Genomic DNA, 17,806 nt, shown 5'->3' on the forward strand with positions numbered 1-17,806 from the left:
ATCAGTGTCAAGATTACTACTGAAAGTGACTCTCAATTCTACAGAATTGATTGACTCCGGATCTGCGTTGAATTTAATCCATCAAGACGTCATCAAGAAATTCAACATCCCCACACAACCTTGTGACCCACCACTCAAAGTTAGCGCTGTTGACAACAAGCCCATTGGAGATGGCATCAGCCAACAAACTCTACCTGTACAGCTTCAAGTAGGACAATTTCATATAGAAACCATCTCATTCTATGTGATTGATTCCCCACACCATGAAATCATCCTCGGATACCCGTGGCTATCAGTTCACGACCAAGTCATCACTTGGCGTCACGGTGAGGTTACGCAATGGTCACAGTTCTGCAATACACACTGTCTAAGCACCATAGTTACCAAGCCGTGTTTAACCACAAGTATTGAAAGTCCTGATTCTAAAGCAGTCACCACTCCATCATGTTACCAAGAATATCAAGAAGTCTTCAGCAAGACTAAAGCGACCCTTCTTCCACCTCATCGTTCCTGGGATTGTGCCATTGACCTCCTGCCTAATGCGATGCCTCCCAAAAGTAAGGTCTATCCCTTATCACACCTAGAAACTCAGGCCATGGAGGAATACATTGAAGAAGCTCTCAGTTCTGGTTTCCTTCGTCCATCTACTTCTCCAGCGGCTGCAGGCTGCTGCTTTTGTGGAAAAGAAGGGTGGAGGACTTCGGCCTTGCATTGACTACAGAGGTTTGAACAATGTCACTGTTAAATTCAGTTATCCATTACCATTAGTACCTTCTGCCCTAGAACAACTCCAAGAGGCAACAAGTTAGACCTCAGGAGCGCCTACAACCTCATCAGAATCAGAGAAGGGGATGAGTGGAAAACAGCATTTCTGACCACTAGGGGGCACTATGAATACCAAGTCATGCCATACGGATTAGCCAATTCACTGGCAGTCTTTCAGTCTTTCATCAATGAGATCTTCAGAGACATCCTGAACAAGTACGTTGTTGCATACATTGATGATATTCTCATTTACTCCAAGTCTGAAAGCGAACATAAGGATCACGTCAAGACTGTGCTATTCAGACTACTAGAGAATCAACTTTATGTAAAAGCTGAGAAGTGTGAATTCCATGTCAAGCGAACCTCATTCCTGGGATATAACATCAGTCATGAAGGTGTAGAAATGGACAATTCGAAGATTACAGCAGTCACTGAATGGTGCCAACCAACCACAGTCAAGGGACTTCAGCGCTTCTTAGGATTTGCCAACTTCTATCGACGCTTTATCCGTAATTATAGCACTACTGCTGCTCCACTGACGTCTCTGCTGAAAGGTAAACCTTCAAAGTTAAAGTGGACTGAAAATGCCACACAAGCTTTCGCTAAACTCAAGGACAGTTTCACGACAGCACCCATCCTCAAACATCCAGATCCCAATCTGCCGTTTGTAGTAGAAGTTGACGCTTCAGACAATGGAATTGGTGCAGTGCTCTCTCAACGCCATGGACAGCCAGGCAAGCTCTATCCTTGTGCATATTTTTCTAGAAAACTCACTGACGCAGAACGCAACTATGATGTCGGCAACAAGGAACTTCTATCTATGAAAGCCGCAATAGAAGAATGGAGACACTGGCTGGAGGGTTCCACTCACCCATTCCAGGTTATAATGGACCATAAGAATCTTGAGTACGTCAAGAGTGCCAAGAGACTAAATCCTCGACAAGCACGCTGGTCACTTTTCTTCACAAGATTCCAATTCACTGTAACTTGCAGACCAGGAAGTAAAAATAGCAAGGCTGATGCCCTATCCAGGCGACATGATCATCCCCAAAAAGAATCCATGCCAGAATTCATTCTGCCACCATCAGTTATCATTGCACCTGTTACATGGGACTTGATGGAGGAGATTCAAAGAGAGCAACAGAATGAACCAACACCACAAGGTTGTCCCTCCAACAAGCACTATGTTCCTGTAAATCTTTGTACAAGAGTCATGCAATGGGTCCATACATCACTCTGTTCCGGTCATCCAGGTATCTCAAGAACTCTTTGTCTCACACAAAATTCATTCTGGTGGCCATCAATTATTAAGGATGTGGCTAACTATGTCAAGTCATGCTCGATCTGTGCCCAGTCCAAAACACCTAAACCGTTACCCTCTGGTTTGTTAAAACCTTTGCCCATTCCCCAACGACCTTGGTCACACCTTTCAATTGACTTTGTCACCGATCTACCTCCATCAACTGAATTCACAACAGTCCTAGTTATCATTGACCGCTTCTCAAAATCCTGCCGTCTAATACCTATGAAGGGCCTCCCCACTGCCATGGAAACTGCTCAAGCACTGTTTCAACATGTTTTCAGAGTTTATGGCATACCCGAAGACATTGATTCAGATAGAGGAACACAATTCACCTCACAAGTATGGAGGGCCTTCTGCAGATAGTTGGACATCAATGTCAGCTTAACCTCAGGATATCATCCTCAGTCCAACGGTCAAGTGGAAAGATTGAATCAAGAGATTGGCAGGTATCTACGGTCGTACTGTGGTCATGAACCGCATCGCTGGGCAGAGTTTCTACCATGGGCAGAGTACGCGCAGAACTTGTTAAGACACTCATCCACTGGTATCACCCCATTTCAATGCGTGCTTTGATACCAACCCCCTATGTTCCCGTGGTCAGGAGAACCATCTATGGTACCTGCAGTCGATGACTGGATTCATCGTAGCGAGAGGGTGTGGAACACTGCTCGTGTACGTCTGCAAAGGGCTGTCAGGAACCAGGAAATCCAGGCCAATAGATGACGTCGCCCACATCCTCCCTACCAACCTGGACAAAGGGTCTGGCTCTCCACACGGGACCTCAAGTTGCGGCTACCAAGCAAGAAACTAAGCCCAAGGTATGTAGGCCCATTTAAAATAATAAGACAGATAAATGAGGTCACATCAGTTGGAGCTTCCAGTTAATTATCGTGTCTCTCCCTCCTTCCATGTATCCCTCCTCAAACCGGTCCACCCGGGTGCTGACCCCAACCTTGAGAACTAGGAGCCACCTCCACCGCTGGACATAGATGGATCCCCTGCTTATGTGGTAAAGGAATTGTTGGACTCAAGAAGGAGAGGGGGTCAACTCCAATATTTGGTGGACTGGGAGGGGTACGGACCTGAAGAGAGATCTTGGGTAGCCGCCCATGACATCTTGGATCCTTCACTTATCAAAGGCTTTCATCGAGCCAGACCTGATCGTCCAGCACCACGACCACGGGGACGTCCTCGTCGAGCGCCAGGAGTCGCTCCTAGGGAGGGGGATTCTGTAACGTCACGCCAGCAGAGGGAGCCCTCTCCCGAGTACTGACGGTGTGCCACTCCCTATGCTTCTCTGGTTACTTCCTGTTTGGTAGATATTTAAGCATGGCCTGGCCAACAGGCCATTGCGAAGTATTGCCAGTCTACATGCCTTGCTAAGCGTTCACTTGTCATTGTCTTATCACGTGTATGACCATTGCCAGCTTTGTTCTGTTTTTGCCTCTTGGATTATCCCTTTTGCTCTGTTGTTTGGATTGGACTGCCTCATTGTGTTTTACCTCTGCCTGCCTTAAAGTTTATGCTATCTGCCTGCTGATCTTGATTTGTTTGCTGTGGATTTTAATAAACGACTGCATATGGATTCAGCCTTGGCTTCCACATCATTACAAATAGTAAGTTAAATACTATTTATTTAGTAAAATAGTAAGGCACAAAGACAAATCTGACAATTGAAGTGAATATATGAGTGTAAGTTAAATAAGTGAGCCATTATGTTTGTGGATAGCATACTCTCATTTTCACCAAAGGGGAAAGGTAGATCCCAAAATTGCTAAAGGATTTAAAGATTTTTCTTTGTAATATATTTAAACGTTTATTCCACAGTGCAAGTATTTATTTGCTCAAGTACTGCAACAAGCTAATTTCTGCTAATTTTATGTATAAAAATGAATCTGATCTGTAATAATATCCTTTGGCTATAGCATATCAATTGTCATATCCGTTATCCATAACAACATGGGATTACCTGTGGGCAATCATCAGAACACCTGCTAAAATTATATTGCGTTCCCTCAACTCAGCATTTTGAGGTCACATCACATTTATGCTGGTGACATATCTTCCTATGAAGGCTGTGTCCACAAAACCATTTGACTGTAATTTTAATAAAATGGGTTTACCGGGGGGGGGGGTTACCATTTTGGCAATGCTATTATTACACCTGCCGAAATTGGAGTGCCCTCCCAATCTCAGGATTACAATGTCACAGAGATATCATATTTTTACTGTTAACATATCTCCCTATGGAGGATTTGTCCTGAATACCATTTGACTGTAGTTTTAATTAAATGGGTTTACCAGGGGGGAATATCATTTTGGCAGTGCTATTATTACACCTGCCAAAATTGGAGTGCCCTACCAATCTCAGGATTAAAAATTCACAGAGATATCACATTTACATTGGGGACATATCTTCCTATGGAGGCTGTGTCCTCAAAAGCAGGTTATTCAGAGGGCCTGTGTAGCGAGTAAAGACGCTGGCTACCAGCCCTGAAGTCACGAGTTCAAATCCAGGTCATGCTGAGTGACTCTATTCTGGTCTCATAAACAACCAAATAAGCATCCAAATTGGTCCGGTTGCTAGGCAGGGTAGAGTCACATGAGGTAGCCTCCTCGTTGTTGCTATAATGTGGTTCGATCTCAGTGTGGTGAGTGTTGCGTGGATGTTGCGGTGAATGGCGTGAAGCCTCCACATGCACTGCATCTCAGCAGTAATGCTCAACAAGCCATGAGATAATATGCATGGTCTGAATGTCTCAGACGTGAAGGCAACTGAGATTTGTCCTCGCAACCCAGATTGAGGTGAGTCTTTCCTCCACCACGAGGATTTAGAGTGCATTCATAAATTGGGCATTCCAAATTGGGGAGAAAAAAGCATTTTATTCAGTTTTCAGTGAGGATTTACACTATATTTATGCTGCTGACATCTGTACCAGTGTGTGAGTATGAACATTGTCTTCAAGATCCTTTCACTCACAAACAGACAGGTGACAAATTAAAGGAAAAACGAACATAAAGTGTCTTATTAAGGTGTTGAGCCAACACGTGCCACCAGAACAGCTTCATTGCGCCTTTGTATTGAGTTGTTGAACATTGAACTGAAAAGGCAGTGATTGGAAGAGATTGACACTTCCCTTTTAGGGTCCAAGTGGACATAAACCATGCCAGGAAAATTCCTCCCAGAGCATAACAGAGCAACCGGATCCCATTCACTTTATTCAGGTTTGTCCTTTTAATTGTCACCCGTCTGTATCTTTGAAAAAAGACATTGTAAATGCATATCACTTTGCATCTTTTAGCCACATCTTAGTCAATCACCTTCCATATGATCTGAGAACAAAACTGAGAGCACCAAGTTGGATGAACGATTCCCACCTTTTCAATTTCTTTGCCCAAGCCTTATCTTGCACTAGAATGAAAATTCTGCTTATGGCCACATTCTATATAATTATTTGTATTGCTTAATTTCTTCACTTGTACTGCATGTACATTTATGATAGAATTTTCTTGCTGTTAAACAATGTTTTGATTCTTGCTTTTAATTGACATTTGTGTAGGTCAGTAATGTGATTCCATACACACCAAGACAAATTCCTTGTATATTATAAAGATAAATGAAGTTTTAATGTCTGTGCAATAACGTGTGAAGTAAGCATTAAATGGATTTAAACAAATTTGTTCACATCTTCTTTGTAATCATTACATGAAATTATGTAATCTATAAATAAATTACATCCCATAGTGTATTGTTATTTAAATGTTCTTGTTCACATTAAATATGTAATAGACCCACTAAAACAAATTGAAAATCATAATTTATTATAATTTCCATGTGTATGGATTTTCTGTTTTCCTTTAACTTTTAGATTCTGTAGATATTCAGTTTTATTAAACTTTCAATACAATTTTTATTGGAAACTGTTCAGCAGGTGGCTGAAAATTCACACTCTAGTATTAATTTTGTTATTCAGCAAACAGAGAATTAACAAAGAGAACATATATAGAGAACACCAAACAACACTTGATCAAATTTAAAACATATGAACAGAAAATTAAACTGATTACCTCAAGAACTCAGTAATACTCAAATTAACAAACTATGATACAGTCAGACACAGATTGTTCTCTTCAGTTTTTACAAGCCGAGCAGATGAAGCTTGTCACCTTCGCTGATATAATGATGCAATCACAGTGGAACCACCGAAATGGTTTTGAGGACACAGTCTCCATAGGAAGATATGTCCCCAGTGTAAATGTGATGTTTCTGTGACATTGTAATCCTGAGATTGGGAGGGCACTCCAATTTCGGCAGGTGTAATAATAGCATTGACAAAATGATAATCCCCCCTCTTAAAACATTTTTATTAAAATTACAGTCAAATGGTTTTGAGTACAAATCCTATAGGGAGATATGTTAACAGTAAAAATATGATATCTCTGTGACATTGTAATCCTGAGATTGGGAGGGCACTCCAATTTCGGCAGGTGTAATGATATGGTTGACAAAATGATAATCCCAACAAGTAAACACATTTTATTAAAACTACAGTCAAATGGTTTTAAGTACAAATCCTACATAGGGAGATATGTTAACAGTAAAAATATGATATCTCTGTGACATTGTAATCCTGAGATTGGGAAGGCACTCCAATTTCGGCAGGTGTAATGATATGGATGACAAAATGATAATCCCCCCAAGTAAACCCATTTTATTAAAACTACAGTCAAATGGTTTTGAGGACACAGCCTCCATAGAAAGATATGTCACCAGTGTAAATGTGATGTCTCTTTGAATTTTTAATCCTGAGATTGGGAGGGCACTTCAATTTTGGCAGGTGTAATAATAGCATTGCCAAAATGATATTTTCCCCTGGTAAACCCATTTAATTAAAACTACAGTCAAATGGTATTCAGGACAAAGCCTCCATAGGGAGATATGTTAACAGTAAAAATGTGATGTCTCTGTGACATTGTAATCCTGAGATTGGGAGGGCACTCCAATTTCGGCAGGTGTAATGATTAGATTGACAAAATGATAATCCCCCCAGGTAAACCCTTTTTATTAAAGCTACAGTCACATGGTTTTGAGGACAAAGCCTCCATAGGGAGATATGTTACCAGTAAAAATGTGATGTCTCTGTGACATTTTAATCCTGAGATTGGGAGGGCACTCCAATTTTGGCAAGTGTAAAAATAACATTGCCAAAATGATTATCCCCCCTGGTAAACCCATTTTATTAAAGCCTCAGTGAAAGTGTTTTGAGAACACAGTCTCTATAGTAAGATATGTCCCCAGTCTAAATGTGATGTCTCTGTGAACTTTTAATCCTGAGATTGGGAGGGCACTCCAATTTTGGCAGGTGTAATAATAACATTGCCAAAATGATAATCCCCCTTGGTAAACCCATTTTAATAAAGCTACAGTCAAATGGGTTTGAGGACACAGCCTCCATAGGAAGATATGTTACCAGTGTAAATGTGATGTCTCTGTGACATTTTAATCCTGAGATTGGGAGGGCACTCCAATTTCGGCAGGTGTAATGATCAGATTGACAAAATGATAATCCCCCCAGGTAAACCCTTTTTATTAAAGTTACAGTCAAATGGTTTTGAGGACAAAGCCTCCATAGGGAGATATGTTACCAGTAAAAATGTGATGTCTCTGTGACATTGTAATCCTGAGATTGGGAGGGCACTCCAATTTTGGCAGGTGTAATAATAGCGTTGCCAAAATGATAACCCCCCCTGCTAAACCCATTTAATAAAAACTACAGTCAAATGGTATTGAGGACAAAGCCTCCATAGGGAGATATGTTACCAGTAAAAATGTGATGTCTCTGTGACATTGTAATCCTGAGATTGGGAGGGCACTCCAATTTCGGCAGGTGTAATGATAAGATTGACAAAATGATAATCCCCCCAGGTAAACCCATTTTATTAAAGCTACAGTCAAATGGTTTTGATGACACAGCCGCCATAGGAAGATATGTCCCAGGTGTAAATGTGATGTCTCTGTGAATTTTTAATCCTGAGATTGAGAGGGCACTCCAATTTTGGCAGGTGTAATAATAACATTGCCAAAATGATAATCCCCCTTGGTAAACCCATTTTAATAAAGCTACAGTCAAATGGGTTTGAGGACACAGCCTCCATAGGAAGATATGTTACCAGTGTAAATGTGATGTCTCTGTGACATTTTAATCCTGAGATTGGGAGGGCACTCCAATTTCGGCAGGTGTAATAATAGCATTGCCAAAATGATAACCCCCCCTGCTTATCCCATTTAATAAAAACTACAGTCAAATGGTATTGAGGACAAAGCCTCCATAGGGAGATATGCTACCAGTAAAAATGTGATGTCTCTGTGACATTGTAATCCTGAGATTAGGAGGGCACTCCAATTTTGGCAGGTTTTATGATAGCATTGCCAAAATGATAATCCCCCAGGTAAACCTATTTTATTAAAGCTACAGTCAAATGGTTTTGAGGACACAGCCGCCATAGGAAGATATATCCCAGGTGTAAATGTGATGTCTCTGTGAATTTTTAATCCTGAGATTGGGAGGGCACTCCAATTTTGGCAGGTGTAATAATAACATTGCCAAAATGATAATCCCCCTTGGTAAACCCATTTTAATAAAGCTACAGTCAAATGGGTTTGAAGACACAGCCTCCATAGGAAGATATGTTACCAGTGTAAATGTGATGTCTCTGTGACATTTTAATCCTGAGATTGTTAGGGCACTCCAATTTCGGCAGGTGTAATAATAGCATTGCCAAAATGATAACCCCCTGCTAAACCCATTTAATAAAAACTACAGTCAAATGGTATTGAGGACAAAGCCTCCATAGGGAGATATGCTACAAGTAAAAATGTGATGTCTCTGTGACACTGTAATCCTAAGATTAAGAGGGCACTCCAATTTCGGCAGGTGTAATGATAAGATTGCCAAAATGATAATCCCCCCTGTTAAACCCATTTTAGTAAAACTACATTCAAATGGTTTTGTGGACACAGCCTCAATAGGAAGATATGTTACCAGTAAAAATGTGATGTCTCTGTGTCATTGTAATCCTGAGATTGGGAGGGCACTCCAATTTCGGCAGGTATAATAATAGCATTGACAAAATGATAATCCCCCCTGTTAAAACTTTTTTATTAAAATTACAGTCAAATGGTTTTGTGGACACAGCCTCCATAGGAAGATATGACCCCAGTGTAAATGTGATGTCTCTGTGAACTTTTAATCCTGAGATTGGGAGGGCACTCCAATTTTGGCAGGTGTAAAAATAACATTGCCAAAATGATAATCCTCCCTGGTAAACTCATTTTATTAATGCCTCAGTCAAATTGTTTTGAGAACACAGTATCCATAGGAAGATATGTCCCCAGTGTTAATGTGATGTCTCTGTGACATTTTAATCCTGAGATTGGGAAGGCACTACAATTTCGGCAGGTGTAATATAAAATTGCCAAAATTATAATCCCCCCTGGTAAACCCATTTTATTAAAAAGCTACAGTCTAACTGCTTTTGAGGACACAGCCTTCATAGGAAGATATGTCACCAGCATAAATGTGATGTGACCTCAAAATGCTGAGTTGAGGGAGTGCAATATAATTTTAGCAGGTGTTCAGATGAGATTGTCGAAATGATTCTGCCCACAGGTAAACCCATGTTGTTATGGATAACGGATATAACAATTGATATGCTATAGCCAAAGGATATTATTACAGATCATATTAATCTTTATACAAAAAATTAGCAAAAATTTGCTTGTTGCAGTACTTGAGCAAATAAATACTTGCACTGTGGGAATAAACGTTTAAATATATTACAAAGTAAAATCTTTAAATCATTTAGCAATTTGAGTATCTACCTTTCCCCTTTGGTGAAAATGTGAGTATGCTAATGGCTCACTTATTTAACTTACCCTCATATATTCACTTCAATTGTCAGAGTTGTCTGTGTGCCTTACTATTTTACTAAATAAATAGTATTTAACTTACTATTTTATATTACTTATTCTCTTATTTACGGTCTTGTTGTATATACACACATTTCATCAATGTACTTTAGTATGTTTATTATGGTGTAAAACATAATGATACAGATTAATTAATATACATTTGTATGATGTTCATATTTAGGTCCAATGATAAGAGTTCATATAGTCAATATTACATATAAAATTACTAGAATAACACCATAATCTACATGAATAGCATGTCAATGCAGTTCAATTTTACATTGTTTTATTTGTGAAAGTAGTGAAATTCCTTGAATGCTTGTTCCACCAATGTGCAGTCCTCTTACACATCATATACATATTACACTTTTTTGCATAATGTACACATTTGATATAATAAAAATATATCAATGCACATTACACAAACATATTATTCACAACTGCAACGCTAGCAACATATGGTGTAATGCTTGCACTGTCGAAGCCTCTGCTTAGTTTCAGCTTTGGTTGTTACTTCATCAGAATTAATTTACATAATGGTTTTTAATTCACACTTTCATGCATTTAAATAATAAATTACTACGTTGCCTTTTGGTTAATTGTGTGAAAAATATTGATTATAAACGCTTTTTAGACGGAAGTGTTTTAAACTCGCTGTACCGCTGTCTCGTCAACTGACATAATGCGCGTGCACGCGAGGGGCACTCAGATTCTGGCAGGGATTCCAATTTCGGCACAACACCGGGACCTGCAACACTTACAGGGATATAAATAAAATAAAAAAATAAAAAACGATAAGTGGACAAATGTGAGTTGATGAAGTGGATATTATGGTTTATATAATATTATATAATAATCATTTAAAATATTTCATGAGGATATACGCTACTTGTGATATGTTGTCAAAAATATACCGGTCGACGTGTCTGGATGTTTTGTGGCCCCTTTAAATATAGTTCACGAAACCAAGCATTCTCAACGAACGTTGCCGCCTATTTCAAATACGTCAGAGCGTCCACGAATTTTCGATAGCGTTTTTGGCAGGGCAGCCAGAGCGAATTTTTACGCTCTCGCCGCCTCTGGTCTGAACGCACGGTCAGACATCACCACCTATATCATGAATTTAATATAGTAACATTAACTGTATTGACTGTAGTATTTTAGACACATACATAATATTCAATTATTTTTCTGTAAAGAGTGTTAGAAATGTGCAAAGAAGTGTTTTATGCATAGATGGACTGGATTTAATAGTTTTATTGTCGAGGTTAAATGCGGTGATTTTGGCCAATTAATTAATTGGTGTCTGTGCAGGTCAAAACCACAGAAGCAACATTTTTCATGCTGTAGTCTGTTTATTATGCAGATATGGTTCATATTTGTTATATCTTCCAATGTGTTAATTTGGTATCAATTTGTTTAGTCTCTAATACATTATGGATTCAAACTAGCTACTGGAGGATAAACTGTTTAGATGAATGTTACTTACAATTTATTTTTACGTTTGTAACGTGTTTTCATCCATCTTATTTTTGATTTGAGTCTGCTTTGAGCGCGCTGAGGAGAGGTGATAAAATCACAGAAGCAACCTTTTTCATGCTGTACTCTGTTTATTCCATGCAGCGCCATCTACATGTTCCCCAAACAACAACAGCAAATCGGCAGCAGTTACAGTTGTCCTGTGTCTTCTCTCAATTATACACAACGCATATAGTAACAGTGGTCAAAGGTGGGCTGGTTACACTTGTCTTGAGACCAAAGCCTTGAGACTTGAGTTGAACTCTACTTCAGGGACTTGTGAACATATCTGGCTATGCCAAATCATTGCTTTAAATGTTTATTACATTCAGCATCTATACAAATTTAGGCCAACGTAAGGAGAAAGCAGACACTGTAACCTACATATTACCTTGTCATTTAAACAGCTAAAATTTGCCAAAGTATAGTCCAATAATTTAGAGACACCACAAAGCTCAATAACCATGTTATACAAACAAATCGTGTTATGTAAAATATAGCTTATTACATCAGTACAACATTCTAAATAACTGCTATTTGTTTTAAAGAGTGCATTATTCCAATTCATGGACGTCTTCCTCCTCCAGCATGCAGGTGCGGGCAATTGTGCAGGTCACAGCATATGGGTCACAGTTGGCAGCAGGACGGCGATCCTCAAAATAGCCGCGTTTGTCTTGAGCCACCTGATGAGGAATACGAATGCTGGCCTTTCGGTTAGCAACACCTGCTGAGAATTCAGTGATGCTGGAGGTCGTGTGAAGACCCGTGAGGCGACGCTTGTTATCCTCGCCACAGTGTGGGTCGTACACCCGCAAATGCTCTTCATGTCGCTTTCTCAGATTCTCGATGGCTTTCTCAATATGCCTGATGTAGAGGGAAGGATAATGGTGGGACAGATATTTTATAAGCACTTTACTTTGCATAAGTATATATTTATGGTGAATGTTGATGACCATACTTTTTTTTTTTTACTTGTCACTCCTTTTCTTGAAAAAAAAAAAAAGCATACATTTAGGTTACAGTGAGGAACTTACAATGGAAGTGAATGGGGCCAATTTTTGGAGGGTTTAAAGGCAGAAATCTGAAGCTTATAATTTTATAAATGTGCATACGTGAATTCTTCTGTTAAAACTCATATATTATTTTAGCTGTAAAGGTGTTTAAATCACCATGTTTACAGTAATTTTAGGGTTTGTTGCAACGAAGTTGTAAAATTGGATAGAACTTTACACTGAATTTTTTTTAACCATTTTTTGTGGTAATCAACATTATGCCACAAATGCTGTTGATTGATCTTAACTTGTATTGAACCCAGAATATAACTTTTAAGTGATTTCTAGTCTATGTGACATTTTAGAGCAAAGCACAACCAGAAACTTGTATATTAACTGTAACTTCCATTGTAAGTGCCTCACTGTAAACCACATTTTTGCTTCTTTTTAAAAAGGTGGGATGAGTCAAAATAAATTGTGATAATCAACAGTGTATCACAAATGCTGTCATTTGAGCTTGTACTGTATTGAACACAGAATATCTCTTTAATGGAATGAAATGATTTGCTCAAATTAATCAGAATTTTTAATGCTACAAATGAGAGAACCGCCAAGGCTAGTGTTTGATTATTGCATTGACTAGCTTGGCTGTAAAAACCGTGCAAAGTTTAGTGATGATTTGTTTGCATCAGTACATACCAAATCCCTCCTTCCTCTCTGGTGTGCACAGTGCTCACATTGACGTGGCAACCAGCTCCATTCCAATCTCCTTTCATGGGTTTTGGATCTAAAGTGGCAACCACCCCAAAATCTTCACATACCCTGTGTAGCAGGAAACGGGCCATCCACAGATGGTCTCCCATCTCAATACCTTCACATGGTCCCACCTGGAACTCCCACTGCAGAGTCAGTTCAGAGTATTCAGATAGGTCATCCAAAAACATGTAAATATATAATAACTTCATGGCAGTTACCTGAGAGGGCATGACCTCTGCATTAATGCCACCAATTTTGATGCCAGCATACAGACAGGCTTTATAATGGCACTCCACAATGTCTCTGCCAAAGGCCCTGTCAGCACCAACACTGCAATGATATAGACCTGACCAAAAATAGATTTTTCACTGGAGGTAATTTTTAGACAAAAGCTATAAAAAGTATTTTAATTAATTAGCCAAAAAAAAAAAAAAGACCCTAGTACAAATACTTGGTACTTATAAATATTACTACTTATAAATAAATATCCCAGTATTTTTTAACATGTACAAATGAGTACACTCTGTTACATCCAGGGATGTATATTTTAAAAGCATGTTCCACTTTTAAAATAGGGATCGCTGTTTACCATGTCCAACTTTATGTGGTGCCCTCACCCTTTTCAAATTGGGTGAAAGTGAGCCTCCCCCATTGAGACAGCCCCATTTTTTTTTTATTAAGATAAACTTTTTGTATTAAGATATCAACATTCCATTTTAAATTCAGTTTCATTTTGAAATGGGTTATATTTTTCAAAACATTTTAAACACGTTTGTCTTTCTTTTTCAAATAAGCCTATATTGTGAACACATCCTTTGCAAACACATTTTTACCACATTCAAGCAATTGGGAAACTGTTAAAATTAGCCTTCTGAACAGAATTCTCCACAGACAAAAAACTAAACGAAGAATTTTCAACAGCCCTAAAATTAAAGAGCCAACAAAATCCGACAGAACGAGATCAACAAGATGGACAGCTTTATTTTCTGATCACTGAACAGATAACCCTCGATGGTCAAATAACTAAACTGAAAACATGTTAATTAACAGCCACAGGCTACTAACGTTATCTCAATTGAATAAGAGCTATTTTGGAGATTTCAGGTTAAGCCAGTGTTTCCTAAACTTTTTTCTGCCACGCTACACTTTTTACGACTTTTACGATCTTACACCACTATCAGCTAACCATCGTCAATATTTTTCCTCTTCAAGAACTTGTCCATGTTTTCTGTCCGTCTTAGTAGGCCTATGTTTACTTGTAATGTTTGAAATTCGGGTATGCAAAAAGAAAAGAAAAAGACGCATACGGTGCTTGCATTAGACTTTCACAGAGTCGTAAAAATTCTATACATTTTAAAAAATCTATAACCCGTCATATTAATTGTCATAGTAATGATAATAAGTCATTTAATAGCTTTTATTTTCGTTCACATTTTCTTTCTTAATCGTGAAATTACAGGACGAGCATATAGCAGATTATGCATTTATTTATGAATAGAACAGATGAACAACAGAGACACGATGCAGATGAATGTTTTTCCCCCCGCAGTGACAGCGGAGGCCACTAAAACACGACATATGAACAACACAATAATAATAAAAAATATATATGAATAAAAACACGTAAATGAACTGAACAGAACTCAATCGACAACTCAAAACTTCCTCCTGGTCCGCATCGACTTAAACTGGTTCTCGCCTGTGCGTAATCAAACGCATCAAGGGAGACTGATACTGAGACAATGGTCATTAGATTTTGCGTCTTTGCCTCGGACAGACGACTTCTCGTGGCAGTTTTAATTTGGTTCTGGAGGCTGAACCCAGCGTCAAGCGCCGCATTGCCATCCACATGACAAGAGTTGCAGAAAGTGTCACAGAGGGCGATTTTATGAGTTATGAGACGTGTAGGCTACAGTAAACATTGAAAACATGTATTTGGAAGAGAGAAAAAAGATTGCTTTGATAGCAGAAAGACTCATTTATGTTTAGGTCTAAGCGTTTTCTTGGTGAATTTAAATTAGTTCAATAACTGGGGTTTCTGATATTCGTAAACGATAAGGTAATAGGCCTACTTAATTTAAATAAATTATGAGACATTCAATATCTCTTAACAAATTTGGAAAATACATATTTCTTGTGTCTTAGTAGGGCCTACTCTCAAAGGCATTATTGGTGAAGCAAAAACATGTGTGTGATGTCAATTCATAGATTTCAATGTATTCTGCAGCGCAGACGCGAGTCACGTGAAAGACCCTTAACGCGTATAAATATCACTCACTTTTGCACATTAATCATTGCTCTTCATAATCACAAAAGTGACCAATTTTGGTTTCAAAATGGCGAATTTCTTCGAATGGTGAGGAGTTTAGATTCCTGAAATTATTATTATTTTCATGCATTTATTTATTTTGTGGAATTTGATAATTTTCCACAGTATGTAACTGACAATCTTTCACGGCACACGACTTAAGCCAATTCAACTTTGAAAACATCAACATCAGACATCAAACAACACCAACAAGATGGACAGCGCTGTTTTGTCACAGTAGGCCTATAAAATGTGTAAAAATCACTTGCGTTCAAGTAAATTTTTTTTTTTTTTTTTTTTTTTTTGCCTCTTCATTTTCATCGCCCCTACATCAGTGGGAACAATGAGTCCGACATTTTGATGCGCACAGGTGATCGATGCGGGGCTGCATGGTAGAAAGGAATAAACGTAAATCGCTCTCCACCTGCAGCCTTGATCAATATTTGCTTATAAGCAGGATCAAAGCGGAAAACCCGCACTCACATAAGTAAGTGCCTTTCGAGACAGGTGGGAAACTCAGTCACTAAAGAGATCAAGTTTGCTACACGCATATGCACAACACGCACTTTAACATCCAAGCTAGCAAGACAGATGTGTACAGACGTTAACTATTGTTTTTCCCCCTCTAAAACCTCTGCCTTAGATGGAGGATGTAAAATCACAAGATAACATTAACATTCTCTTTAACCTTGTGGCTTAGGGAAGCCAAATCTTGGCCAGCCGAAAGGGTGCCCATCCACTCCAAATAGTGTATATTCTTGCTCCATTCCAAACCAAGGGTGAAGGTTTTTGACCTTTTCCATGACCTTGTTACAGCTGTTACGATGGTTCGATTCTAAGAGGAACATAACAAGCAAAAAGCCTTTGAGTCACTATGATAATTTTTACAAGATTTACATCTCATTTACTTTTATTTTTCTGGAAAAGTGGAAGACATCCATGTCCTGTTCTACCAGTTGAGTTACAGCAACAAGAGCAATTGCACAATAGATAAAGAACTGATGGGTGTCAAAGACTCAATTTCAATGTCCTAAAATCATTTTCTATACATTTCAACAATCAGTTTGTCCTGTTATACGAACCTCCAGGTTCCCGGGTGTGCTTAAGCACCTCACACAGCACCAGTTTATTAGGGTCCAAAAGGAAGGGGTCTCTAAACATACAGACAGGAGCCAGTAGGATCTCAAAGACGGGTGATCCAGATGAGTGCCATTCTGGTATATCTAGGAAGAAAACAATAAAAAAGAAACAAATTACAGGGAACCATAATAACAACACCCACCACCAAATTCATTGAACACTAAAATCTTTAAAGCTCTTTAAAGTAGATTTTAAGAATCTACATAATAATGGCCTAAAGGACATTAAAGATGGTCAAAAAACACTATAAAACCCAAAACATACAATTTTATCAATATTTATGCTAGACTAAAACATTTTGAATCAAATATAACCAGTACTACCTGCTATGCTTTTTGGCACAGAATCCATGGTTCGAGTCTTGATATGCAGGTCCACACCTTTGATCCAGACATAAGTGACCAGACAGAGGTCTTCCTGAGGCAAACTGAGGTATTGCTGGCGCAGGACCTTGTTAAGACTTGAGCTGTGAGATAAATGGGACATGCTGGACCAGATTCACGTTAGAATTCAAAAGAAACAAAACAAAAACAATGCTATTTAATATGATGTTATGCAAAGTGGCATAAGACTGTGGTAAGACTGTGTTTTGTCTGCTTTTCATAAATTATCTGGGTTGGGAGACGCCCATACAGGGGCGGGTTTATGATTTCTGAGGCCCCAAGCAAGTGACCAAGCTGGAGCCCCATTTTGAAAAATTTTGCTGACAAAATCACATAAAATGTCGTTTAAATCATAATTTTTAATTCATCCTATCAACCATTGTAGCCAAGTACATTCAAAATTGTAATGAAATAAAAATCTAGTTAAAGATAATGAATGCATGTTTTCCAGTTTTTTCACAATACACTAATATAAAAAGCAATATTTACCTACATGCATTTATAAAAAAATTTTTTTTAAAAATTAACAGGATGTGCAAAACCTAATTCAGTTGTTATTTATTAATTGTATAAACCCTCAATTATTTATTGTTGTCCAGGTTGACATTATAATATGATAAAGTGTTTTTATTACTTAGAGGATTTGTTGTATACAATAGTATTATATTC

The 17,806-nt window shown here is 38.5% G+C and overlaps 1 protein-coding gene across 1 annotated transcript; it reads right to left on the reverse strand.

Annotated features, from left to right (window-relative positions):
• Positions 1-12,103: 12,103 nt before the first annotated feature.
• LOC127627510 (glutamine synthetase-like) lies at positions 12,104-17,240 on the reverse strand. The gene is made up of 6 exons (XM_052103919.1): positions 17,078-17,240; positions 16,697-16,837; positions 16,303-16,449; positions 13,525-13,652; positions 13,250-13,449; positions 12,104-12,422 (listed from the first exon to the last, which is right to left on the reverse strand). Exons 1-6 carry the CDS (start codon positions 17,238-17,240, stop codon positions 12,113-12,115), a joined length of 1,089 nt encoding a protein of 362 aa, XP_051959879.1. The 3' UTR covers positions 12,104-12,112.
• Between the last annotated feature and the right edge of the window lie 566 nt (positions 17,241-17,806).

The sequence above is a fragment of the Xyrauchen texanus genome, chromosome 34 (assembly GCF_025860055.1).
Source record: "Xyrauchen texanus isolate HMW12.3.18 chromosome 34, RBS_HiC_50CHRs, whole genome shotgun sequence".
NCBI classification, from domain to species: Eukaryota; Metazoa; Chordata; class Actinopteri; order Cypriniformes; family Catostomidae; genus Xyrauchen; species Xyrauchen texanus.